The 26,563-nt window shown below is 40.6% G+C and overlaps 1 protein-coding gene across 10 annotated transcripts in view; it reads right to left on the bottom strand.

Moving 5' to 3' along the window:
* LOC107392960 (discs large homolog 1-like protein) overlaps window positions 1-26,563 on the bottom strand; it is a 178,785-nt gene that overhangs the window by 80,505 nt on the left and 71,717 nt on the right. Inside the window, exon 1 of one of the 10 annotated variants that reach the window (XM_070554289.1) lies at window positions 6,911-8,623. The exons of the other annotated variants lie outside the window; for them this stretch is intronic. Within the exon in view, the coding sequence (XP_070410390.1) occupies window positions 6,911-7,753 (843 nt within the window). The 5' untranslated portion in view covers window positions 7,754-8,623. Of the gene's footprint in view, window positions 1-6,910; window positions 8,624-26,563 lie in introns of those variants that run through there. 10 annotated transcript variants of the gene reach the window in all.

The following is a 26,563-nucleotide window of genomic DNA, read 5'->3' as shown; positions in this document are numbered from 1 at the left end:
TACAAGGTTTGTCATAGGGTAAACATTGTTTCTTTAATTCCTTAACAGTGGCTTCATGTTGAAACTCCACAATAATCTGATCACAGTTTGGTAACTTAATGCGCCTGTTAACTGGTCCGAATCCTTCCATAAACCCAAAGACTTCGTTATCAAGGTCTGTATCAGTTAACCCACTGATTAAAACAGCATTTGAAACTTTGACCTTTTCTGTTTTCACAACTTCCATTTTAAAACACTCAAAAGTACCAATAATGCCAAAATGGCAAACCACTGTGACCTCCAGGCACTCTTATGATGTCAGTCAATGGTTAGCTAAGGTAACAACTCTACAATTCTCCTGGCTGGCTCGCCAAGTTTTATGTAACCGGATTACAGGATACAATAAGATAATTAAAAGAAAAAATAAACAAATGGGCCAATAATTAGGTTCGGGGAGAATTGGAGGTTGTTTAAGAATGACTGGAGTCACGGGTATAGCATGAAACGGTTTATATACTAAATTTTAATAATAATGGGAAATATAACATAAAGATAGCACACAAAAACAGATGAAAACAATCGACAATAGTAAAATGGTCGGTATGAGATTTGATCATATGAGTCACAAGTCAGCCGGCGTCAAGTCAAATCCCCACGCTTGGGGTGAAAGTCAGAGTCCGGTGGTGCGATTTTTTCCTACCGCACCGTTGAGATTGTTCACAGAAGAGAGCAGTCTGCTCTTCAGTTACTTGAGATGTCCTGGTTCGTTCAGTGGTTAAGGCTCGCCATCTCCCTCGTCAGGAAGAAATCCAGTTCTCGTTCCAAGTGAGTGATCATAGGAGTCGGGATCAAACCCAAGGAAAAAAAAAAACCCAGCCTGTAAACAACAGGACTGTTAGCGAGTTGGCATCGACCCTTCTCGTCACATCACAGCATAAAGTCTTACAGACTTAACAAATGCTTCACTCTATTGGCATAGCCAATCATGTTTGGGTTCACAGTTCAACTAACATAACATCAATTTGATTGTCTATTAAAATAATTCTCAGTAGCTCTGGAAATATAATTACATATGACAACAATTGTTCAGCTCAATAGGCTCAGTTAGATTCTATTACTCTACACTATTCAACAAGAAATACATTCATGACAACAAGGATACATTTAGTTGTGTTTCTATACAGCATTGTGACACCTTGTATATCTGTAACACAATAAATAAATAAATAAATAAATAAATAAATAAATAAATAAATAAAATGTTCTATAACAAAATTCAACAAAATATAAATTCTGGTCCTTTGGTCCACCTTTGTAAAATAATTCCTCCCTAATCAGTTAGCTTTTATTTATTTTTATTTATCTATTTTTTTTTATTATTAAATGTTTGGTTAAGGGACGCATTGCTAATTCTATGGCGTTAGCTATAACGCCCCTGAGGACCTTGTACATCTAGGCCGTACCACCATTAACTGGCGGTTTGAGCCGTTAACTCCTGGGAATCCTATATGCCGTACCGCCGTTAACTGGCGGTTTGAGCCGTTAACTCCTGGGAATCCCATATGCCCTACCGCCGTTAACTGGCGGTTTGAGCCGTTAACTCCTGGGAATCCCATATGCCCTACCGCCGTTAACTGGCGGTTTGAGCCGTTAACTCCTGGGAATCCCATATGCCCTACCGCCGTTAACTGGCGGTTTGAGCCGTTAACTCCTATATGCCCTACCACCGTTAACTGGTAGTTTGAGATGTTAACTCCTGGGATCTAACGTCTAGCAGCCCACTGCTGTCACCTCGGTTGCTGTAATTAGCTTTTTGAATTTAATAATTTACTGAATTTAATCTCATTCACTCACCAACGCGCTCCAACGGTTCCCTCCTACAGAGGATTGGTTCACTCTGTCGTCTCCACACAAATCTATAAGAATGGAATTAATTTGATAAGCTATTTAAGTTTCCTTTTTTTTTTTAAGTTGCATCGTTAGCTTTTTCTCTTCTTTTTTCTTTACTCACCGCGTTGGTTCCAAGTTCCTAGCTCTTATTAGAAGGAGTCAAGTCCGCCTCTCCCTCTATCTATGCGGCACCCAAATCGAGAGGGTGCTCGCTGCAGAACTACAAAGGCGGAGCTGCACCATAAGGTGGAGCTGCACCAGAGTCAGCCCCGCCCATTCACGCAAACTCAGCCTAGCCCACTGACTTCCGTTTTTGTTTTTCAACTTTATCGCAAACTAACCTGACTCTCATGAATTACGGCTGTTACTAGTTTACAGTCGTTAATGCTATGTTCTGTGCTCCAATTAAACAAGATAAATATAACTTGCTACATGACAAAGTCTGAATATATCCCGAAATGAAAAGGTTTCTTTTAGCGAATATCTGCCCACAGCCGCTCCAACAAAAGTCCTGTACAACAACATTTGACATTATTATGTGAGTTCTGGTAGTCCAGTGGCAAGATTGTTAGACTTAAGTTTAGCTTTCACCTCAGCTGATGCTGGTTCGGTTCTCGGTGGGGTCGGCAACAATCTATTTTGCCAGCTGAAACATTTAATTTGTTCATATTTTAGTTGTAATGTTCATTTTCAGCAAAATATTTATGTCTCTACAAGTTCTTTGAATTTGGTCGTTCCTAAACAGCATTTTAGTTGAAACTCTGCTCACAAATGGACTCACACTGGCTAAATAAACGAATGAATAAATAAAAAAACACATTAGTCATTATATGTTAAACGGCATACCAATAAATTGTTGTAAACATAGTACTGGCAAGTGTAGCTAGAAATGAGGAAAAGGGGTTATAGAATATTTACACTACTGGGAGGCGAACCTGCGCAAAACTGCATGTCAACCTGACACCATAACCACTACACCACCACATCTTATAATACTTGTGTGGCGTTGCATGTTATTGTGCCATCCAGTGTGTCTTTGTAGACGGGATGTATGATTTTTCTGGCGGTGTCTCAGTAGAAGTCATTTCAGAAATAATTTGTCAGAAAATTCACAGAATATCCAGATTTGAGAACCAAGACCAGACCCGCTTCGGGGGAGGAGACCAAATTGAAGCTGAGATGGGAAGAAACTGCATGAATGAGGCCAAACATGGCTTTGGCGTGTTTCGTATGAGGAAATGACAATATAACATGATTAAAAGTTCCAAAAGTTAGATTTTTAATTATATGGAACCTTTACAAAAACTGTTCAATTCACTTCTCAACTCCGTCCCCAATCCTGCATTTTTTAGCTATAACACCCTCTTTGGTTCCAGAATGCTATAAAGTCTGACAACTGGAAGGAATTGGACTGACTCTGATAGAATGGGCGGGGCTGATTCTGGAATGGGTGGGGCTGACTCTGGTGCAGCTCCACCTTCTGGTGCAGCTCCGCCTTTGTGGTTCTGCAGCGAGCACCACTTGCCCAAATCAGGGTTCTTCACGGCCTCGACCGTTGTTTTTTTTTCTCTCTCTCTCTCTCTCTAACCGCTCAGTCTTTGCTTTCTGTATCTGCGTGCTGCACAGCTGTTTGTCTCTCCTCTCGCTCAGCTGCGTCGCACGGTTTTATTTCGCGGAGGCGGGACTTATTTCTCTCAGCCAATGAAATTTCAGATTCCCACCTGGACCAATAGTATACAGCTTTCCTCTTCTGTTTCTGTTAGGGATGTTCAAGATTCTTGTTTTAACCGATGTTTAATATTAAACTCGTTATTTTAGTTATTCACCCTTCCAATAATTCATTATGAAATTATCTATTAGTTAATTAGATATCTATTAATTAGTATTGTTAATTTCCTTAATTTATATTTTATATTTTATCTAAATTGAGGATGGATCATATTAGTAAGCCAATTAGTTAATACCTCATTAAGGTTCTAGCTTCTGGGTTACATGTCCATTAATTTTAAAGACACATTCTGATGCTAAGAAAGCACTTATTTTCGAACGGGAGCAAAAGTTTCTTAAGGTTTTGTGTGAAAATGTGTCCAGGTTTACAAATGCGCATCACCAAAGTGACATCATCGAACTAGACACGGAGAAAAGCTGAGGGAAATGGCTGCAAGTCTAGCAAGATTCTAATCCTTCCTTCAGGAGGAAAGAGCCACCATAAAACTGGCCATGTGGTAAGTAGCAGCTACGCTAGGGGAGAGGAGATTCTGTGGTGATGTCACAAATGCGACGTACCGATGTCTGCTTTGTAGTCACGCTAATTACGAACTTTTACAAGCTGATAAATCTCAAAATACGTGACTGGTGTGGTCGAAACCCAATTCATCACTATTTAACATATGTGTGTTCCGGGGCGTACAGCCAGGCATACACTGTGCGACTTTTTCACTCGCAGCGTTCAGCTTCAGCTCAAACTGTACGACTTTCTCGCAGAGCAGATCTCACGAGTCATGCGCTCACACTGCACCACCCAGTTCTCGGATGCGACCTGACTGCTCACACTGTACGTCTGGTAGCAACAAGTCGGCCCTAAAAATATGCTGAAAATAGCCGTTTTTACTCAACACGTCAGACTTTTTTGTCTTGTTTTGCCTGTTGTCCTTCGGGAGTGCTGCAGGAGGACACACAGGGATTTATGGGGGTTGGATGAGTAAAACGAAATAAAGAAAGTAAATCTGTGTTTTGTGATCAGTTTAATTTGACAAGAACACGGCAAACACGCTTTCTTCACAATCTTTGTGAGTAAAAAAACGTGTAGAAATAAAAACGAACAACGTGTGTTATTAGGGAAATAGCGGGGAGCGGTGTTGATGCAGGATTGCGCATGCGCCATGAGCGGTTCTGATACTTTTTGGGTCGCAGCTGCTCTCAGCGCCGCTTCAACAGTGCGATACCCTCACGAGGGACGAGCAAAATATTAAACACTCCAGAAGTCCGTGCAACCTCACGACTGCTGATCGGCAGCTGGTCACGTGGTGTTAATCGCCTCTCGTAACCCCCTGTACACTACACGACCGCTCGGCGCAAAACTCGCCCCGATGTCGTGGATTCTCGCACGACTGGAAAATCGGCTCAAAAAAGTGAAAAAGTCGCACAGTGTACGCCCGGCTTAAGGCAAAGTGGATTAGGAAATAGCTCGTTTAGCCTCATTTGCTGAGCCATGAGCCGACTGGAAAGGGAGGAGACTGAGGCTCTCTGTAGAGGAGATGTGTTTGGCCTGCGTTGTGTGTGTGTGTGTGTGTGTGTGTGTGTGTGTGTGTGTGTGTGTGTGTGTGTGTGTGTGTGTGTGTGTGTGTGTGTGTGTGTGTGTGTGTGTGTGTGTGTGTGTGACTTCTGGAAACTTCTTTTAAATTACTGCATAGTTTTCTGCAAATATTTACATTTTCAAAACTCTGACATAATAAAAAGAAATCAAGGTTTATAAAACAACCACAGAGGTTACGTGTTAGCTGTTGGTGTGGCAAAAATAAACCAGTACAGAGAAACAGACAGCCACATCGTGGTGCTCAATGCTTATTTTTTACTTTTGTTGGTAAAAAAATCACACACACACACGCACGCACGCACGCACACACACACACACACACACACACACACACACACACACATTTACACTCCAAACAACAAGCCTGGTCTGTCTTTCTTCATTTGCAATGGGACTCTATTTGACTAATGAGTTAATCAGATGGAGTGTGCCTCTAATCAAATCCGAATGGGTCGGCTAATCACGCTAATCAAACTATCAGGACCCACAGCGCTCTTACTACCCAACCATCAGTAACAGACACGTGCTATGTTTGATTATTGCCCTCCGCAGGCTGTTTTAAATCACAGCTACATGTGAATATCCTAGAAATTAAAGTGACTCTTCTCACTGTGATGCCCCATGATTTGAAATTGCTATTTTTAAATAAGTGTTAAGCTCTTCCACTTTGTTTTTGCTATTTCTGGAATTTTTATGGCGAAAAAATACATAGGGTGGCTTGTCAGGCATGCTTTTCACAAATCACTTTAAAAGGTTGTCTGCTATTTTTCATGTATCTTACAAACAACATAAATAATCTATGTGGTGTTAGAAGCAACTATCCGAAGTTAATCATTTCCTTTGCAAAATGCCTTTTTTAAAGCAACACTTTAAACAAATTCCTTAAAAAATGGGGTTCGGTGATTGTTTAGGTAGAAACTTCACCAACATCACATGGGACAGCACTCTCCAGCCCCCTGCTGACCAGAATCAGCACTTACACTTTTTGTGGGGTAGGTAGGTGTCCCAGGAGGCGCTCTTTACCTACTTAATGGCTGTTAGCTATTGTCCATGCCGGTAGCTAACAACAAACTACCAGTTAGATTTTCAGTTTACCAACCGTCACTAAAAAACACAAGAAGAAAAAAGAAGTTTGCTTTTTTGTTGGCATCATGGTGAAGACTGAAATTGAAAGTCAGACAGTTATTTCTTATGAGGTGAAGCAAAGCGCTAAAACTAGAGTGAACAGCCTTCACTTATCTGAAGAAGCTACATGAGGCTGAAATTGTGGACTTATGGTGACCTGGCTTTGTAAGTAATAATTTTTTTTGTCCAAAGGTGGATCTTTTTACATAGTGGCTTATTTGGTAAGTTCTTGCTCATGTTAGTGTTAGCTCGTTGTTAGCGCTAGCTATAGCAGGCTGCTGCAGGGTTGTTTATAACTGTGATAATTTCACTTTCACCCAGCGGGAAGCTGTTTAGTGTAAACACTTGTTGACAAATACCCTCACTTTTACTGCCTTAGTTTTATGATTGGGACTAAAATTAAGTTGTGTTTCCACTAGAAGGTAATAATTACGACAGGTTTTTAAACGAACTTCACATCATTCACGAAATTAAATGGTGTCTGTAAACGAGAACATGTTCTCAAATATTTTACCTGGTAAAGTAAAGGTTGGAAAAAAAATGTAAATGGCCTCCTTAGAGTTAAAGTGAGTTGTTGCTATACACCCATGTCAAACATACCTGCGCATGAGTGTGTATTTGTGGAACGTTGTGTCCAAGAGGTTCTTCTGCAGAATGTGTGCTCCAAATAAACGTGTCATTGGGCCATGGCTTGCAGCCTAATTTGCCTTTGCTCTTTGTTGGACTCTTTTTCACGCTGTCTCTGAGGTTGGAGAACTTGCTTCTTGAGCTACTGGTGACCAGGCTGGTCGGCAGTGTGCTCCAGCCATAACCTCCCAGCCCTGAACACAAAGGGAGTTGGGGTGAGTGGAAAGGATGGATGGACAACGACTGGGAGGCATGAGGAAGTGGAGGAGGGTAGTTCTGGTGCTGATGGCACTGCTGAAACAGAGAGTGGTGGCTGGGCGAAAGGAGCTGCTGCTGATGGTGGTGGTAGACTTGATGAGCTGAAGGTGAAGTAAGAACGAGACTGGGTGAAGCTGGTGAATGGTAAAGTTGGTGGTTTTGAGTGTGATGCTGCAGCTGATGATGGCTCGGCGATAAGTGGAGCTGATTGTGGCTTGGTGAGTGTAGCAGGTGATTTGGTGATTGTTGCACCAGCTGGCAGACTGAGGATGGTGGAATCCGCTGATGGCATGGAGATGGTGGAGCTATGTGGTAGTAGCTGGGAGACGGAGAGGGAAGCAGGTGTTTTGGAGAATGACAGCTGTTCTTTGATGCATGCTTTGGTGAGTGCAGCGGCGACGGCTGCTGTTGGTGATTCGGTGTCTTCAACAAATTCTGGTTCTGCTTTGAGTGAGAGTGGCTCTTACCAGACTTGCATTTCCCTTTGCCCTTTCCTTTAGAGTTGCTGGGTTTTTTAGGGCTGCAGCAGAACTCATGATTGTGAAAATAAGTGGTCATTGTGACACAGATTTATATATATGTTCTAAAGAGATCCTCTTGATGTGGATCTATGTACTTCCATGTGTCACAAAGGTAGATGTTTAAAGATGCCAACGAAAACCACTCTGAACCAGTCCAGTTTGGTTTTTCAGTGTTGAACATCAGTTTTTGTCTTCTAAAGCTCCAAAGGGCATCTAAAAGTTACGAAACAACTCCTCCTGTGCAGACATGGATTGTGTTTCTTCTTCCAAATGGATTCAAGTGTCAGTTAACGCTGAAAAGAAAAGCATCCTCCTTCACAAGCAGTTTGTCCACTGTGGTTTCCAGTTCCTCATACCATCCACCTACCTTACCTTACCAGTTTTGGTCCTTTTTATGTTACAGTTCATATATTCCAAAAAGTAGACACTGAAGAACAATAACCAATGTTAGAACAGATTCTCATTTTTGATGATTTGTGTTCCTTCTCTCCGTCCAGCAGAAGAAAACAAAGGAAAAAATAAACTCCTTTTCTCGCCTCTTTCATCTTGTTTAGTCTTGTTGTTTGGTGATGAATGATCAAGTTGCATCTCCATGCACTGGTTTATCTCTCATCCTCGCTCATCTTGCTGCCTCCCTCTGACAGTGTCTGCCCCTCTCTGCCTCTCCCTGGCTCTTTCGTTCCCGTACTGGCCAATTAGGGGCTTCCCTGGACTCCTGCACATGACAGCACCCAGGCATGACTAATCGATAGGCAACTAGGGACAGTGATACAACGCTCAGAAAGAGATTGTGTGTGTGTAACAGTGAAATGACTCTGATTGGTGGAGGACAGTCTCTTCCATCAACCTTTCTCTAAAGCTAAGGAAGGCCAGCTCAGCTGCAGCACAGCGTGTGTGTGTGTGTGTGTGTGTGTGTGTGTGTGTGTGTGTGTGAGTGTGTGTGTGTGTGTGTGTGTGTGTGTTTCTGTGTCTTTATGCATTGGCCTACTTCCTTGAGGGAGCTTGCTGTGTGTGTATTGGCTTGCTAGTACTGTTTATCAGGGGTTTAACAGAATCACACACACACACACACACACACACACACACACACACACACACACACACACACACACACACACACACACACAGTGTAGATCTGATATATTTTAGTAAACAGGGACCTTATACAGTCCGCTAACACAAGACCTGTCTCACATGTGGGCAGGTGTCAATACAAACTGTAAAATTGTAACGAAATAAAATCACATTATTAATGTGATTTTATTTGAGAATACAAATGATATTCTCATGGCCTCAGATAAGAATCCTGTGTCTGTTCTAGTCTTGTTAGATCTCAGTGCTGCCTTTGACACAGTTGATCACAATGTTCTTGTAGAAAGACTTGAACATGTAGGGATCAAAGGAACAGCGCTAGGCTGGTTTAAATCCTACCTGTCTGATAGATTTCATTTTGTAAATGTACATGACAAATCTTCATACTCTACAGTTACTTGTGGAGTACCACAGGGTTCAGTGCTTGGACAAATTATTTTTAATATATATATATATATATACTTCAAATTGGTAAAATCGTTAGACAACATGGGATAAACTTCCACTGTTATGCTGACGATACTCAGTTATATTTATCCCGCATTTATCATTAACACTGATTAACCTAATCGGTTAGGTAGATTACAGGCGTGTCTTGAAGCAGTATTTTTTAATTTAATCGAATTGAATTTGAAGTCCACAGAATGTAGTTAAAAGTCTTCAGCTTCTCCAAAACGCTGCAGCTAGAGTTCTGATGAGAATTAAAAAGAGAGATCAGATCTCTCCTGTGTTAGCTTCCCTACATTGGCTGCCTGTTAAAGTCAGAATAGATTTTAACCCTCTGGGGTCCAGGGTGTAATTTGCCGTTTTTGACTAATTTAGAGTTTTCCTTTGTATTTCCAAAATAAAAACCATAACCACTACCTTATGTGGTATCAATCTTTTCAGCACAACCTGGACTTTATGAATTTATACTTATTTTTTTATTTGGACATAAAGGGATTGCATATTAGACCTTAAATCACTCAAAAACATAAAATCCGAATTGGAAAAAAGTTGCTTATTTTACTGTGAAACCAACAAACAGTTATGACGAATGTTTTTTTATAATTTAGAATGGTAATCTAGACTGTACATTTATAAAAATTATGAATAAATACAGAAAATAACATTATTTTTTTAATTATTAGCCCTCTGGGGTCCAGGGTGTAAATCACCGTTTTTGACTCATTTTGGTTTTTCTTTTGTATTTTCTAATAAAAACAATAAATATTGCCTTATGGGGTATCGTTTTTTTTTTCAGGACAACCTGGACTATCTGAATTTATACTTCTTTTATTAATTTGGCAATAATGTGCATGCATTTTGGAGTGGGGAGTGGCTTTGGCTCACGCCACGATCTGACAGCTGCGCGGCGCCGCTGGAGACAGGAATCTTATTGTATATTAGTAAGTATGGAAAATGCATTCTATTTTTTAGAGCCAAAAGTAAAACCAATTTCTGCAAAAGGACACAAAAGACAGCATCAAGACATGGAAAGATATAAAACATACAATCAAATATAAAAGCCTAAAAAATTGTTTCCAGCAGGATTTTCGATTTATAAACCGAATCACAGGAACATAAAAACTGCTAATGATATAAGCAGTCAGTGCCTTGCAGCCATAATTTACATTTATTTAGATATTTGCAGAACCAGCAGAAAAAAAAATCTTACATCATTTAGCTTCTGGCTACCTGTAGCTGCGCTTTAGGACAGAACATGACCTGCCTCTGGTTCACTTCGTCAAGCTGTAGAGGTGAACAAAACTGTGTGATTACTGCTGAAAGATCCATGATTTTATAATGTCTACTAATTGATGCCATGAGCTTGTCCAGTCCAAAGCAAGTTTAATGGAGAAGAGAGAAGGATGCACAAGAGGAGAAAAGCTGCATCCATGTAAGCACTCAGAGATACAGAAAGGGTACTCTCAGTGACTTAGCGACAAGAAGTGTGTGTGTGTGTGTGTGTGCGTGCGTGCGTGCGTGCGTGCGTGTGTGTGTGTGTTCCCTGTGTAAAGTGCTGCTAGTGCTGCAGGCAAGGCGCTCAGTCAGGGGAGGATGAGTAGGGAGAATAGGCTGTTAGCATCACAGCGCTAAATGAAGCAGGACTGATACAATGAGCGAGGGTGGGGTAGGATGGAGGGGAGGCAAAATGGGCTGGAGATGGTGGAGAGTAGTCATCAGAAAAGGCACATCCTTGTCTTAGGCAATCAAACAATAATAACCATGCAAATAATTACTCAAAAATAAATAAAGAATTTATGCAACAAGAATTCAAACACGCATCTGAAAAGGGATGGACAGAAACACACATTTATTTATGTCCACTTCCTCTCCAAAGCAAATGACTACCCCCAAACTATGTATCTCCCTCATTCTCTTTAAATTTATACCTATATTTATAAATGTGTCAATAAGAAAAGGCACATCCTTGTCTTAGGCAATCAAACAATAATAACCATGCAAATAATTACTCAAAAATAAATAAAGAATTTATGCAACAAGAATTCAAACACGCATCTGAAAAGGGATGGACAGAAACACACATTTATTTATGTCCACTTCCTCTCCAAAGCAAATGACTACCCCCAAACTATGTATCTCCCTCATTCTCTTTAAATGTATACCTATATTTATAAATGTGTCAATAAATCCCCACAGGGAGCCTATGTCTCCTCCTCTTCAGCCGGCTTATGGCTCCCCTGAGTACAAAGAAAGTGGAAGTGAACGAGGCTACAAAGGCTATTTTCTAATCCACTTTGCCTTACACCCTGAATCCCACTTATGCTGTACTTCAGATTAAATGATAAACAATTAAGTAATTTTTTTCTATAGCACCATTCACAGATTAAAATCACAAGGTGCTTCACATTAATCAGAATAAAATACATAAACATACACGAGAATAAGACAAGCAAACAAAAATATGTAACATCATGTTTAAAAAGTTAAGTTTTTTAAAGTTCTTTAAATACACAAAAAATGAACACAATGAAGAGAGAGCGAGAGAAGAAGAGCGTTCCAGAGCCATGGAGCTATAGCCTTAAAGGTGGAATATGGAACACGGTAATAAAAAGCAATTTAAAATAAATAATTCCTCCATGGGGCATTTAGAGGTGTGCAGAATGAATGTACAGATTTTCCTTTAAAAGCTATATTTAAAAAAAAATCTAATTTTATTTTTGTAGGGTACAACACAGAGTTTATGTTTACATCTACCGGCCAATAGCGGGCACCTTTGCTCTAAAAAGTCCGCTCAGCAATGCGAGGCTGGGACGGTGTAAAATACCTGACAAATCAAGCAGCTGATTCTGGGCCCAGAACATGTTATAACAGTAAATAATGTTGTAAAATAAACTTATCAGTAGAAATGAGTCCTTAATAGGGCTGGGCGATATGGCCTAAAATCAATATCGCGATATATTGAGGATTTCACCTCGATAACAATAAATGGATAACAACAACAGGTATGCGTAGAAGCAAAAGTTGTCCACTAGATGGGGCTGTCACATGTATTACATTGAGTCACATGTTTACGTGACTTAAAGCAGCTTTCCGGAGTTTTCCCCTTTCAGAAATTATGTATGATTTGTCAGAAATCTGTAAAAGTGATTATCTTATCATGTACTGTGATAAAATGTAAACAATGCTTTTTTTTTGGCTAAGCATGACCCCTGCCCCGCAGAGCTCCGTGCAATAAGAAACTGAGCTCTGACTAGAACTAACCAATGGCGTTAAACTAACGCTTACGTGCTTCAAATTTAAGGAATACCTCGGCTGATGCAGAGTTGATGAACTTTTCACGGACAAGTAAGTCTTTAAAATATAAATATAAGAGAACACAACATGACATGAGAATAATACTAACCCTAACCCTAACCCAGCTACAGAAGCACATTTATAAACAGAAACGTGAAGTCGCCATCTTAAAAAAACAGAGCAACAGTTTTTGTGTGATATGCTTGTCAGCCACTAGATGGTGCCATCGGATAGGAGAAATACTCCGGAAAGAAGCTTTAAGGTGGTAGAGCTTCCTAAAGGCTCAACATATAAACATCTTTTTATTTTTTTATTATCAGATTTATTGACATGGGAAAAATGTTTCTAATAACAGTCAGAAATTTTGATAACAATACATTTTTGATTTATTAGCCAGCCCCAATTCTTACCTTGAACCAAAGAAGAAAGCTGTTTTTAATGTGAGTTTTGACTGTCTGTCACATCATTTGAGATGTATTAGTTTGTAAAAGTTCGTAATTAAAACAACTACAAATCCAGCATTGCTATGACGCCACGACAGAACCTCCTCTCCCCAACGTAGCTGCTACTGACCACATGGCCAAATTTATAGTGGTTTTCTCCATGTTGAATGCTCCCTCTGTCATCCTGCAGGAAGGATGAGAAATCCGCTAAACTCACAGCCATTTTTCTTCTCTTCTTCTGGTCCGATGACGTCATTTTAGTGAGACGAACAATTCAAGTCACTAAAAACCTAAAGTAATTTTTACCACCTGTGGAAGATAAGAGCTGTCTTGGCGTCAACATTTCTCTTTAAAATTCAGGATCACAAACTAACTTTTATCACTCCATTGCCTCTCATTCATATTTTTGGGCAGTAAGGAGCCCATGATAGGGGTCAGAGGCAGCTCCCTATGTGAGAGTAAGAACAAAAACTGGATTATGAAAGCTAAACTCAAGAGTTTCACCCATCTCCTATCTGGTCAGCTCCATCTTTATTTTATCATCCAAATTCAATAATGAACATCAATTACTGCACATATAAGATAGTTTGGATGCAGTAGCACCTGCTGTTTGTCTCTTCCTCACTTCTTTTGACACCATCTACTTGCATAAAAACTACACAAAGAAGCACAACTCTCAGTCTAACATGGGTTGAATTTCTAACGTTAATTTATATCATGGCCAGGGCTAACAATTCACTCAAAGTGGTAAAATACTGGATAGATCCACATTGCAGTACTGGAAGACACCAGCAGGGGACATTGTACACCACAGACAGAGAGGATGGTGATGTTCAACAGTGCACCATTAGGTCTGAGTCATTCATTGACAGTATTGTGTGCAGTATACCTGATCAGTTAAAGCAGTGTTTGATTATGTTAATTATCAAAATATAGTTTTTTATGTGCATTTGACCTAACTGACACAAAATCTCACTTAAACATAGATTATTGACAGAAGTACTGCTTATCTAATATCCTCTAAGAAGAAAGTGTTTCAGTCGTCTGCATCTTAGAGCAAAGCCGTGGTCTCCGTGGATCCAGTGGGCGATGTGAGGCTACAGCCTGAGATCTTCATTATGATATCAGCAACCACACATGGCATGGCAGAATACATCGTTAGTCATTAATAGAGTCTGTTACCGTTGGAGGAAGGATCAGATCTGAGGAAGGGTTGCATTGTGCTCTGAAAGAGAAAATAGTGATCTTACACCTAAAGATAAAGGAACCGCATAAATCATTTCCAGAACGCGTGACGCCCATGCAGGAAATGCAGACGCATAAAGCTAAATGTGACTCAGAATGGGAAAATTTTATTCATTTTAATTAGATATTTAATGCATATTGTGAAAATAATTGTTTGTGTGCAAAAAAAGAAACGGGTGGCAAAAAAATAATCATTTAGAAAAGGACACCCACCTGTTTACTTGTTGCTCTTTAGTTTAGGATTATTTAAATTAAATAATTACTTAAATTATTTCAGGTTCTGGTCAAACATTTGGAAAAGCACGTTTTAGCATCATATTAATGCAGCTAACTGAAGAAAAGAAAACCCTGAATAAATAAAAATGTGAGAAAATAAATAAAGGGTCTACTTCTTTTGCTTCTTAGGAGTTAGAGTGGGTTGTCTAGTAATCAGAGGGCTGTAGGATCGATCCTGGCTCAGAGCACTGCTGCTGTGTCTTTGGGCAAGGCATTTAACACACCCTGCCTGCTAGTGGTGGTCGGAGGGACTGGTGGCGCTAGTGTTTGGCGGCCTCACTTCCATCATTGTGTCCCAGGGCAGGTGTGGCTACGATGTAGCTCATCATCACTAGAGTTTGAATGTGTGGACAACTGATTGTGTTGTAAAGTGCCTTGGGGGGTTCAATGACTTTAGAAGGCACTATATAAAATACAGGCCATATTCTTCTACTATTATTATAATAAATTAAATATTACAACATTACTATTACCTTATCATACTCTATTCTATTCTATTATGTTATTTATGTATTTGTTTCTCAAAATTATTGTAATGCATATTAGTCTTATGTAGCTGTTTCAGATGTGTTTTAAATAAAGTTGGATTGGATATATTCTATACTGTACAAATGGATGATATGGTATGGTACGGTTTGGTGTGGTATATATGGTATAGTATGGTATGGTATGTTGTGGTGTGGTGTGGTATGGTATGGTATGTTGTGGTGTGGTGTGGTATTGTACGGTACAGTATGGTGTGGTGTGGTGTGGTGTGGTACGGTACGGTACGGTACAGTACGGTACGGTGTGGTGTGGTATGGTATGGTATGTTGTGGTGTGGTGTGGTATGGTACGGTACGGTATGGTGTGGCATGGTACGGTACGGTGCGGTATGGTACGGTATGGTACGGTACGGTGTGGTGTGGTACGGTGCGGTGCGGTACGGTACAGTACGGTACGGTGTGGGGTGGTGTGGTGTGGTGTGGTACGGTGCGGTATGTTATGGTGTGGTGCCGTACGTTACGTTACGGTGTGGTACAGTGCGGTATGGTATGGTATGGTATGGTATGGTACTGTATTATATTATATTACCAAAATAGAAAAAAAAAACGTTGCACCATGGGTTTATAATGTGATTCAGATGAAATAAAGTTGAAGATTATGCTAGTTGTTGCTATTATTATTCCAGATATTTCTCTGTAACAGGAGACAAGAGGGGTCGGTATATCTAGAGTCTCCACTCTGAGAACCTGTTCCTCCCTCGCTAATGGATGGCCCTCGGGCAGTGAACCTACTTGTGAAACTGCGGCTGCATCACTTCATCGGGTCAGCAACAAACATCAACAATGTGACTCCTTCACCGTGTTGTTCAGACTACAATACTCTCTTTTCTAATCTGTCTGTCATCCTTTCTCTGCCTCTCAGGTGAAACTTTAGCCCATGTTCTGCTAGCTTAACTGGCTTCGCCTCAACTGTGAGTCAAAGCATCAGAGTGAAGCTGCAGTAACATAACCTGTGTTAGGATAATGGTTTCCATTTCTTTTACAGGTGAGTTTACCTTTGTCATTCTCTTCCTGTCTGGATCTACAGTTTCTGCCAAGCAGGTTAGCTCTATTACTTAATTAAACCTCTACCTTCAGGTTCATTTGAAGTAAACTGGTTTTAATTATCATAAAACAAGGTTGTGCTTTTTGGTTTATTAGGAAACATTTACCATGTGATTTGTGATTACTAGTATGTTGTTTATTCATCTAATAGCAAAAAATATACCATGGCTGCTTGCCTTATTTGTCTCTTTGTTGAAGCTGTGATGGGCTGACAGGCTGTCCAGGGTAGAACTAAAGCAGCAAGAACAGGTTTCACTGCAGCCCTATGCAAGACAGATGAGGTACTCACCCTTTAAATATGAAACAATAATAAATAAATAAATAAATAAAAACTGTACAAAAAAGAAGTTGTTTTCAGAGTCAAAATCACAAGCACAATTAAAACAAGTAAAAATGATTGTAATAGGACAGTAACAAATTAAAACGTTTAAAATTATAAAATAAAAATGTCTAATGCCATTTTAAAAACAATTTTTAATGTATTTATGTGACAACAGAAATAAAGTCATAAATTGGCATCTTGGCCAGGTCATGTAGTACAATAAAGGTTGAAAATCTTGAGATTATCCACTAGAGGGCAGTAGACATGTACAGGACTGCGTGTGGCAGGTTTTGATGAAGGTACTAATCCTGATACTCCATCCATTGGAAAGGCTGAAATAATACCTCAACTAAAGCCACAAATCCCAAATGAGCTAAAATGCAAGAAGCGTGGATGCAGAGCGGGAGCAAACGGAGGCAGAGAAAGAGGAAATTCAAACCATCTCTTCCATCGATCATGGGCAATGTGAGATCACTGGCCAACAAGATGGAGGAAGTCCAAGCCCTTTCAAGGACTCAGCCAGAGTTTCGGCAGTTTTGAAACCGCTGGAGGAGATGATGCAAAGAAGGATTCTCCAGAGAATCAAGAAAATGATGGACAACCCTGAGCATTCTCTTCACAAGACTGTCCGACAACGGAAGAGTGTCTTCAGTCAGAGGCTTCTTCAGTTTCGCTGCAACACTGACCGCTACTGGAGATCCTTCCTGCCAACAGCCATTGTAATATACAACAACTCTTTGATGACTTGACTATTATTATTATTCTGAGCTACTACAGCAATCAATTTCCCTCTGGGATTAATAAAGTATTTTTGAATTGAATTGAACTGAATTGAATCTTTAGGGCCAGAAGTGGTTTGATATGGACTTGTGACATTGTACAGCAGGACTTAAAAACAACAAATGTCCTGTAGATGTTTGTGTTGCAGCCCTTTATGTTGTCATCAGTCTACTCTAAACGTAATTATAGCTTGTGTCTTAGACCTCCACTCATACCCTACTCGCTCTAACGGGTAAGCTATCCGGTCAAAAACAGCCTTTTGGACTTACTGACTTCACAAAAAAGCACATAAAATGTAACATCACACAAACACACTGAAAAAGAAACACACACATATGTTGCTACATCTCTAAAAACAAATACACACATTTATCAGACCTTTCACTTTCACTTCGGGGTTCAACTGTGGTTGGGTCAAACCAAAGACTTTAAAATTGGCTCCCAATACCTCCTCACTTGACACTTAGCTTTAAGGAGTTTAATTGAGGGGTTAAACCAAATAGTTCCCAAGTGCAGTTTTACAAAGACAAAGGAGAAGCACAAAGAGTGCAAAATCTGCAAAGTGAAACTCTTCTTTCACGGGAGCACGATTAGTCGACTGTTGTTGGTGACAGCCGTGCTCCTGACTTGCGGAACAGGGGGCTACTGTCATGATCTGCCCCGGCCTCCCTGACTGTGTCTCTCCTGCCTTGATTAACCTTATTGTTCTCACCTGTCCCTCGTTACTCTGCCCATGTGTTCCTGATTTCCCTGTGTATTTATACCTCCCTCCTTGTTGCTGTCTTCGTCGGATCATTGTTTGTTCATGCGTGTTTTGTCCCGTCGCTCCCGTTCCACCATTAAACCATTTTTATTTTTTCATCCGTGCCTGCTTTCCTGCTTCCTGAACCCTCCACCACACTCGGTCCGCCATCTCCACCCTTCACATCGTGACAGCTACATGAGGATCGGCGTCTTGCCCAAGGACATTGGCATGTGGTGGTTTGGTTCGACCCACCAACCTTACGATTGGCAGACAGCCGATCTTCCCACTGACCCAGAGTCACCTTATTATGGTCACGTTCATATGTGAACTCATTATAAACGGCAGATAGTGAGGCTTTCTCCTGACTAGTTGTAGAAAAAAAGCCTAATTTTCAGTTGGAATCACTTTGAAATGGTATTGGCAGCACTTTGGCACATGCCTTAACTGCAAATGCATTGAATTTTTTGGAAAAATCTTCATTTTTAGAGAATTGTTTCATCCTCTGAATGTCAAAGTATATTTCTTTGTGTCTAATTTGTCACAGTGTTTCATTGATTTCCATCCCGTTAACCTGAGAAGGATTCAAGACAGGTTTCTGATACCTGCAGAAACTCTCAACCCAACAGCGAAGCCCTGCAACTCATACGAGGAAATCTAGAACCCTTGTTGTTTTGAGAGATTTTGCTATCTCACCCTGGCAATCTGTTGTCAACCGTTGCTGCCACTTACAGGCTTAACAGCAGAGCATCCATGGATGGCTGCAAAACCAAGTTATTAATATGGTGCCTAGAAATATCTTGCAAGCAGACATTAGTGCTGTAAAACAAAGTTCTGCCACTTTTAAGAAAGCAAAAAATACCCCAAAACGTTTATTTACAACAAAATAATTTGTTATATTCAGTTTAGAAAGTCTCCCCTTTGCTTGTGTCAAACAGTTCTACAGGAATCAGATAAATAAGATGTCACGGGGTTCTGCTCAGTTAGTGGCCATATTAAATGATCTCTCGTGGCCAGCGATGATTAGAGGAGCTTAGACAGAACGGGCTGGACGTAAGAGAGTGATGGAGAGAGCGTGTCTGAGTGGAGACGTCTGTGTGTGCAGTGTGTGTGGGAGAGAGCTGATATGCAAGCTTCTTCCCACACACAGAAGGTGATGCAACACCTCACACATTCTCAGCATTACAAATCTCATGCTCTGTTCGTTGCTTCAACCCAGTGTGTGTGTGTGTGTTTGCACGAGTGAGTAACAGTGCAAACAAATATATCTTAAGCTTATAAGCTTTTCTTCTCTTTCCTTGACTTTACTTTCTCACTCCCACAAACAGACACGAACAAGTGCGCTGCTCTGTGATCACCATGGCAACGGCCGATGCCACCTCCAGCAATGAACAGAATCAGAAGCTCGTCAGAGCCTGTTGGTTACTGAAGATGAGAAGTGGTCAGACTGCAAACAAAATGAATTGGCTCCGCCCACATCACTCTCATCAGTTTTGAGCAGTTCTCTAGAGCGACTCACTCAAATTGAAGTAAATGTTACAGAATGGCTTTCTTCAGATATTTCGACGGCACACTAGGGTTGTCACTGTAACCGGTGTAGCGGTAAACCCCGGTAACAAAGTTGACAATAATAATAACCGTCTTGTTTTGTTTTTAAAATATATTATCTCGGTGGATTACCGTGGCTGCGGTGTAAGCGCGGTGACCCTTACCAGCTCCCATATCATCTGCTGAAGTTGCCGGCGGCACATGTGCACTTTGTTGTTTACAACCAAAACTTTCTTGAAGCTAAAGCTGAAATAATGACCAAAGGAGGAGACGCAGCACTCGGGACATTTATTATCCCTCAAAGAAGACAAAGTGGGAAGCATGGGCATTTTTTGGATACTTGAAGAATGCCGAGGGACAGTTTATAGAAGACGGCTATCCTGTTTGCCCATTGGAGTTCGGCAGGCTCCATCTCTGGCGGTTTTTAAATCTCGTTTAAAGACCCACTTTTACACTTTTGCTTTTAGACAGTGACTCGTTTTAGTGTTTTATTGTGTCATTGTTTTAATGTGTTCTTATTATTCATGTTTTCTCTGCTTTTAATTGAGATTTTTATCCTTTGTTTTAGCTCCTTGTAATGGGTGTGTTTTGTTTTAGCCTGTGCAGCACTTTGGGCAGCTCCCATGCTGCATTTTAAATGTGCTATATAAATAAACTGTGCTATGCTATGCTATGCTATGTGCAGAAAAAGTGTCTGTGAAAGGCAGCAACGCTTCAAATCTCATGACACATCTGCGTGACCATCACCCACAACTCTACAGTCAAGCTAACGTTAGCGTTTTAGCTCAAATACGTGATCCGAGGATTTGGGTTGAGGGACAATGTAACGAGTCGCTATATAAAGCACTGCAGCGCCCGCTACCTGCATATTAACCGTGTCGCGGGCACCCCTGTAACGTGAGGAAATATGGGTTTTCTGTGCCAAAGGTCATTTGACTCGGCTGGGTCAAGAGCTGGGTCGCTGAGAACTTTCACCCACAGATTAAGACCTGAACGTCAGTGAGTCTGGGAGAAACCACAACATCTGAACACCTGCAGCGCCAGAAGATGTGTTCTCATGGAAAAGTAGTCATAACATAACAAACTTCCTTTCTTTTATTTTAAGTGGTTAAATGATCAGTATTATCACTTTGCTCATTATCAATGTGTTTTAATCAAATGAATGATTATTATGCTTTGGGTAATCATAACTATAATGAATCCATACTTAATTAAATAATGTTTGAAGATGTTTTAGTGGTGACCTTCACACACTCAAACACTCACACACACACACAGTCTCTCACAGTAAACTCCAAAACACATTTGCTATGACGCACACGTTTTGCTTTGAGATGAGAACTGGGTTTGGTAAGTTTCAGTCTTATGATTCAGTTCGAGTTGGTCAACGAAAGAGAGAAGACCTGAATAAACGAAAAAGGGGGGACAGAGCCGATCGGCTCACCCCCCCCCCCCCCCCCCCTCGCTATTCCGGTCAAGCCAGACAGGAATAGCTGAATCGCAACCGCTAACGCAGACTCGCCCAGAGTCTTTGATTTTCTGAGTGAACTAAGCTTAAAAAAACGCATTTGCAAACGTTTTTCCATCAACGTGTACCGCGGGCATCTCTGGACCGGGTCGCGGACATCTACGTCTCCTCTGCCAGCCGCTGGTGTCACCTGGATGAAACATCACCATCCTCTGGCGTCCCGGATCTAAAAGAGTGTCCGACTTCGGTGAGGCAGTACGCATAGATAACGTTTGATGCATCTTTTCCAATAAGACCTAAGTTTATCCAAAACATCACTTTTCACTCAGACACCTGTTTCTTCCTGAAGCAAAATCTGACACACACACACGCATTCAGCTCACCTCATATTCAATCTTCACCCATTCACCACAAGGTCTATTTGAGCAAGTTTACAATATCAACTGTTAAAGATTGTTCAACAAAGTTGCCAATGTTGATTGTTGTTTCCTATGCTTGTCATTTCAAAATCATTAGTTTAATTTGAAGAATTAAATCTTTTAACTTTCAAACTTGTCTCTTCATTGAACTGAAACACAGACCCATGGATATTATCGACAGTTTATCGATGAAAACAACCTTTGAGTCTTCTTAAAACTATAAAATATGTAGGATGGTTCCTCTTTCATAAAAGAGCACAAACCATTACTCTACATAATTAAAAGAGCCTAATCAGGTTCACTACACCCCCATGTTGAAATGACGCTATGCATTACGGGGCCCCCAGGGGCAGATAAGAGTTGGTCTCTCTCCAAGAATAATTATGAATTTAACAACGATTACTGCCTGATGACATTTTCCCACATCTGCAAAGCTCACTGGAAGGACACAAACCGAGGACAATATTTTCCTGACACAGGGTTTATTACTCAAGTAAGGGTTAAAAAAGTATCTGATTAGAAGGCTACTTGAGTACTGAGTATCATCTGATCTAATATTTTTATAATGATGATATCAAACAGACAAAGAATAAGAAGTTATGGGCAAATATTGGTATTTTAAAGACTAAAGGGGAAATATGTAAACAAATAAACAACATAATTACAAAATAACACGTTTTAGGCAAAATTTAGACATAAACTGAGGACAATATTTTCCTGATATACAGGGTTTATTTAGTTGTCTGAAATTGTAACAGGTTTAAAAAAAATAGCGCGATAATACCAAAAACCGTGATAATTTTGGTCACAATAACCGTGAGGGTAAATTTTCACACAGTGACAACCCTACGGCACACACATGTAATCTAACGCAGTCGCTAGTCAGAATGAACTCAAACAAGCGGCACTTATCATTCATGGTGTCCTGAGGGTTTAAAACAAGTTGGAACATGTTTCCATTAGCAAGTCATTGCTTGGATGCACCTAGTTGATCCCATATCTATATGAAAGCAAGTACAACTGTGACACATGATAAGTACCTGTGCCACCTCTTTTTGATTCCAGGTTTGAGTATTTTGTGTCTATAAATAAACACATGAAGTGATTCCTACTAAACCTGTTGCTTTTGCACTCCACAAAGTAAAGATTATGTGTTGTTTACAAACAACAAATAAAGCCTCTGGGAAATGGAAATCACAGTTATGGGTCTAAAGCTTCATTCAGAACACACGAGGTCTGGACTTTGTGCGGCGTCTGAATGGACCAAAAATCATTGAGTCTTTCCAGAGCTTTGACACCAGCTGAGATGCAGATCTGGATGCGGAGCTACGGAAAGTTTCTGCACAGAGTCCAGATCTTTTTACCAGATGCTGCATGTCATGAAGTTAAAGAGATGACACGAGGTAGACAGAAAGTGAGAAGTGGGACTTCCAGGTACATCTGGTATATTTCAAAATAAACCTATATATGTAGTATGTATTACCCACAATCCATTGCTGTGGAAGAAAAGGCTCAAGTGCCTTTTCTGAAAATATGAATCTAATGAAAGTAGTTAATTTTAGGACGATGAATTAATGTTCTGAATGTTTTAGACCAGGGACAGGCAATCCTGGTCCTAGAGTGCGGTTATCCAGCATGTTTTAGCTCCAACACACCTAGTTGATTGGTTGATTCACCTATTCATCAAGATATTACGCTCTGCAGAAGCCTGTTAGTCACCTACTGATTTAAATTAGGTAGGTTGGAACAGGGAAAAAATTAAAATATTCTGGATAGTGGCACGGGCTGCGCAGTGGCGCACTGGTTAGGGCTGTTGTCTTGCAGCGAGAAGGTCTTGGGTTCGCTTCCCGGCCTGGGAGTTTGCATGTTCTCCCTGTGCATGCATGGGTTTTCTCCGTGCACTCCGGCTTTCTCCCACAGTCCAAAAACATGACAGGTTAATTGGTCTGTCTAAATTGTCCTTAGGTGTGTGTGTGTGTGAGTGTGTGTGTGCATGACTGTTTGTCCTGTGTGACTCTGTGTTGCCCTGCGATGGACTGGCTCTCTGTCCTGGGTGTACCCCACCTGATTGCCCATTGACCGCTGGAGATAGGCACCAGCCCCCCGCGACCCTACATGGACAAGCGGGTTCAGACAATGGATGGATGGATAGTGGCACTCCAGGATCTACCTACCACTGTTTTAGACAAAGCAGCAACGGATAGATTTATTTCAAAATGTCTGGTTGTTTGTTTAAACGTTGTTAATCAAGGTTTCTAAAAAGGTAGCACAGCGGCCAGCGTCCCGGCATGGGTTGCAGTTGATGACGCAATGCTCCTTGTTCCAATTCTGCAATTATTTGCACATTTGTGTACCACGCACTCGAAGCCTTACTACACACTTCTTCCAAGTGCACTTCACAGAAGACCAAAGGGCGCAGTGCGAGTACTGGGATTGGGCCTGAGATTGGTCCACGCTCAGTGGCAACACAAAAAGGATCTCCGACCCCTATTTCCTGCATTAGCCGCAGAAAGGAAAATAATTCTGAGAGCATTTGTGCTGAAATTATGGGTAAAAGAGCAGTTTTGCTTTTGATTACAGCTCCCAAAAAACTACTCACCAGTCATGTCTGACTGCTTTGGCAGCATAACAAACAAACAAACAAATTAATTAATTAATTAATTAATCTCTTCTGAATTTAAAACTTGAGCTAATGAAAGATCCAAAAGTTTATTATAATGGCTTTTAACCACATACTGCCTTGTTGTTTTATCCGACTCAGAATTTGCTCCTGATGTTCGTGGACATTTTATTATCTTAGAAAGCTTAGGATCAGATTCCCCTCACAGGTCTTGTCAGTCATTAATCCTTTGATCTCTCTATGTCTCCCCAGCTCTGTCCATTTGTTGCCACACCCATTTCCTTTTACCACAAAACACCTCATCAGGGCTTTTAAAGCTTTTCTACAGGGCCAGGCCGACATCTGTACCTCCACTTTACCTCATCAATTATACAGGAAAAGTGTTGGGGAGACAAGCAACACTGCGCTGCCGTCACAAAAACTGTTAGGAGTTAACTCATCATTTGTGATGATTAGTAAACTCAGCAGGGAACTAGAAGTCTAAAACCAACATAAATATAGATTTGGTATCTTTAATAAGCCAATAAATAAATAAGGCAATGTAGTCTTATATTTACTGATGTATAGCACTAACTTGGAATTTACTGTAATTAACTAGTGATTTTCTTCATGTCAGCTCCACACAGATAATGGCTACATTTACAAATGAAAGGCAGCTAATTGTCAGTGACTGAGTTGTGATTTTCAAACCAAGGAGCCATTTGGCTACCTCTGGTAGAGCTGAGGGGGTCAGCAAATCCTGGTAGTTCTAGTGTTAAACTACTTCATCAAACTGCTTTTCGCCCATAAACACGACCAACACTTGTGTGCGTGTGCATCCTGACAGTAAAACTCTCTCAGCCTCATCTTAAGTGCCTTTGAGATATAAATAGCAGCACCTTCAGAAATCACCAGCTGATACAACAACCGGGTGGGCATTTTTTTAATCTATCTGGTTGAGCTGATAAAATATGATGATGTATGATTTAAGCGACAGCACAGAACCAAGACCCGCAGATCAATAATCAGGGCTGAAACATAACGGACATCATTTGTCATCTTCAGGTCATGCAAAACAAGACAACTAGAGGAGTAAAAAAAAACGGCCCAGCCTTCTGCCTAGCTTTTCAAAGAATTCTCCCTCCATGCTCTCCCTTGCCACCAAATCACTATTTAATAAATATGTATAAACTAGGGATACGAATTTAAAGCTATAATGATTTAACTCCAGCTGAGTGAACGCTGGTGCGTCTGGCTGCCGCTGCTCGCCAGCAAACTTTGTGTTTTTTACTTCTTTTCACCCGAGTCTTTGGGCAGTCCTTTCATTCAGATTTTTTATCATTATTTTTTTGTCGCTCACGACCAACCCAGACCTGTCAGATCTGCCGGGTCGGTCACGCAATAGAAATAAGGAAACGTGAACATTGGAACATGAACAGAGACGAGGGGGCCTATCAGCTATCTCGCACCTGGGATTCCCTTCTCCAAAGACCAGCCAGCGGAGGTGGGCACGACCGACCCGGCAGCTCTGACAGATTCAGGTTGGTCGCGCCCACCAGAAGAACAGCTGATAAAGACGCGTCACACAAACACCGGTGACACTTCTGATGAAGACCACAGACGACGGTCGAAACATGTAAAAGTAGGTCGAAACACCTTCATGACCGAAGCTAAAAGAACCTCGTTTAAAATTTCACGGACCACTTCCTCATTTCATTTTCACTTCCCCTCCATCTCCGCCAGGGTTTGTAGACACAACAGATTGTGCCTGATGCTGTTTTATTAATAATCAACTCTCTAGTTTATAGCAGACAACACATTCTTTTACACCCAGAATTCACAATTTCTTTCAGATACAAAGATTCTGATAAACATCTACTTTGCAGCACATCACCTACACATCACATTCCATCATTGCATATCCACTACATCACATCTCATTATTCATATCTTGTCATGTCTAATCATTAGTTTAGAAAAGAATAAAATTCCTTTTAACTATATATTGACTCTGCCTGAATGAATACGAAGTGTGTTTATGGTCCCTGAACAAGCAAAGAACCCTAAACTCTTCTGGTTAAATATTCAAAGATCAATCAGATTGATATTTCATATGTATATGGAATCATCACATCTTATTGGTCATAATTAATATGCAGTCATTACGCTATAAAGTGTGACGCTACAATTGCTTGATTGATTATCACAGCTTGCATTTCAAGCGAGGTGGAATCTTTGTCAATGCACAATTTTCTGGTCCACCGATTACACTGACACACACAACAAAGCCCTGCTTTGCTAACAGCCACTAAAATTGAAGGATTTGAAGAAAGTGCCTTGCTTAGACTGATGCAGTGTTTGGGAAAAGAGTCAGCCTCTTCTCTTGTAATTTGTAAAAATACAAAATTGAACTTCCTGGAAACTAAATTATAGACCAATGACATTCAAGCAATATGTACAAAATAATCCAAGTTCTAATAGTTGTAAAATGTGTTGCTGGTGAGAAACTCACCTTGATAAGTTTACCCTAACTTTAAAAGCAATAAAAGTTAATATTTTAAATGTGTTCATAAAGGTACTTTT

The sequence above is a fragment of the Nothobranchius furzeri genome, chromosome 8 (assembly GCF_043380555.1).
Source record: "Nothobranchius furzeri strain GRZ-AD chromosome 8, NfurGRZ-RIMD1, whole genome shotgun sequence".
NCBI classification, from domain to species: Eukaryota; Metazoa; Chordata; class Actinopteri; order Cyprinodontiformes; family Nothobranchiidae; genus Nothobranchius; species Nothobranchius furzeri.
This window is presented reverse-complemented; position numbering and strand designations above follow the sequence as displayed.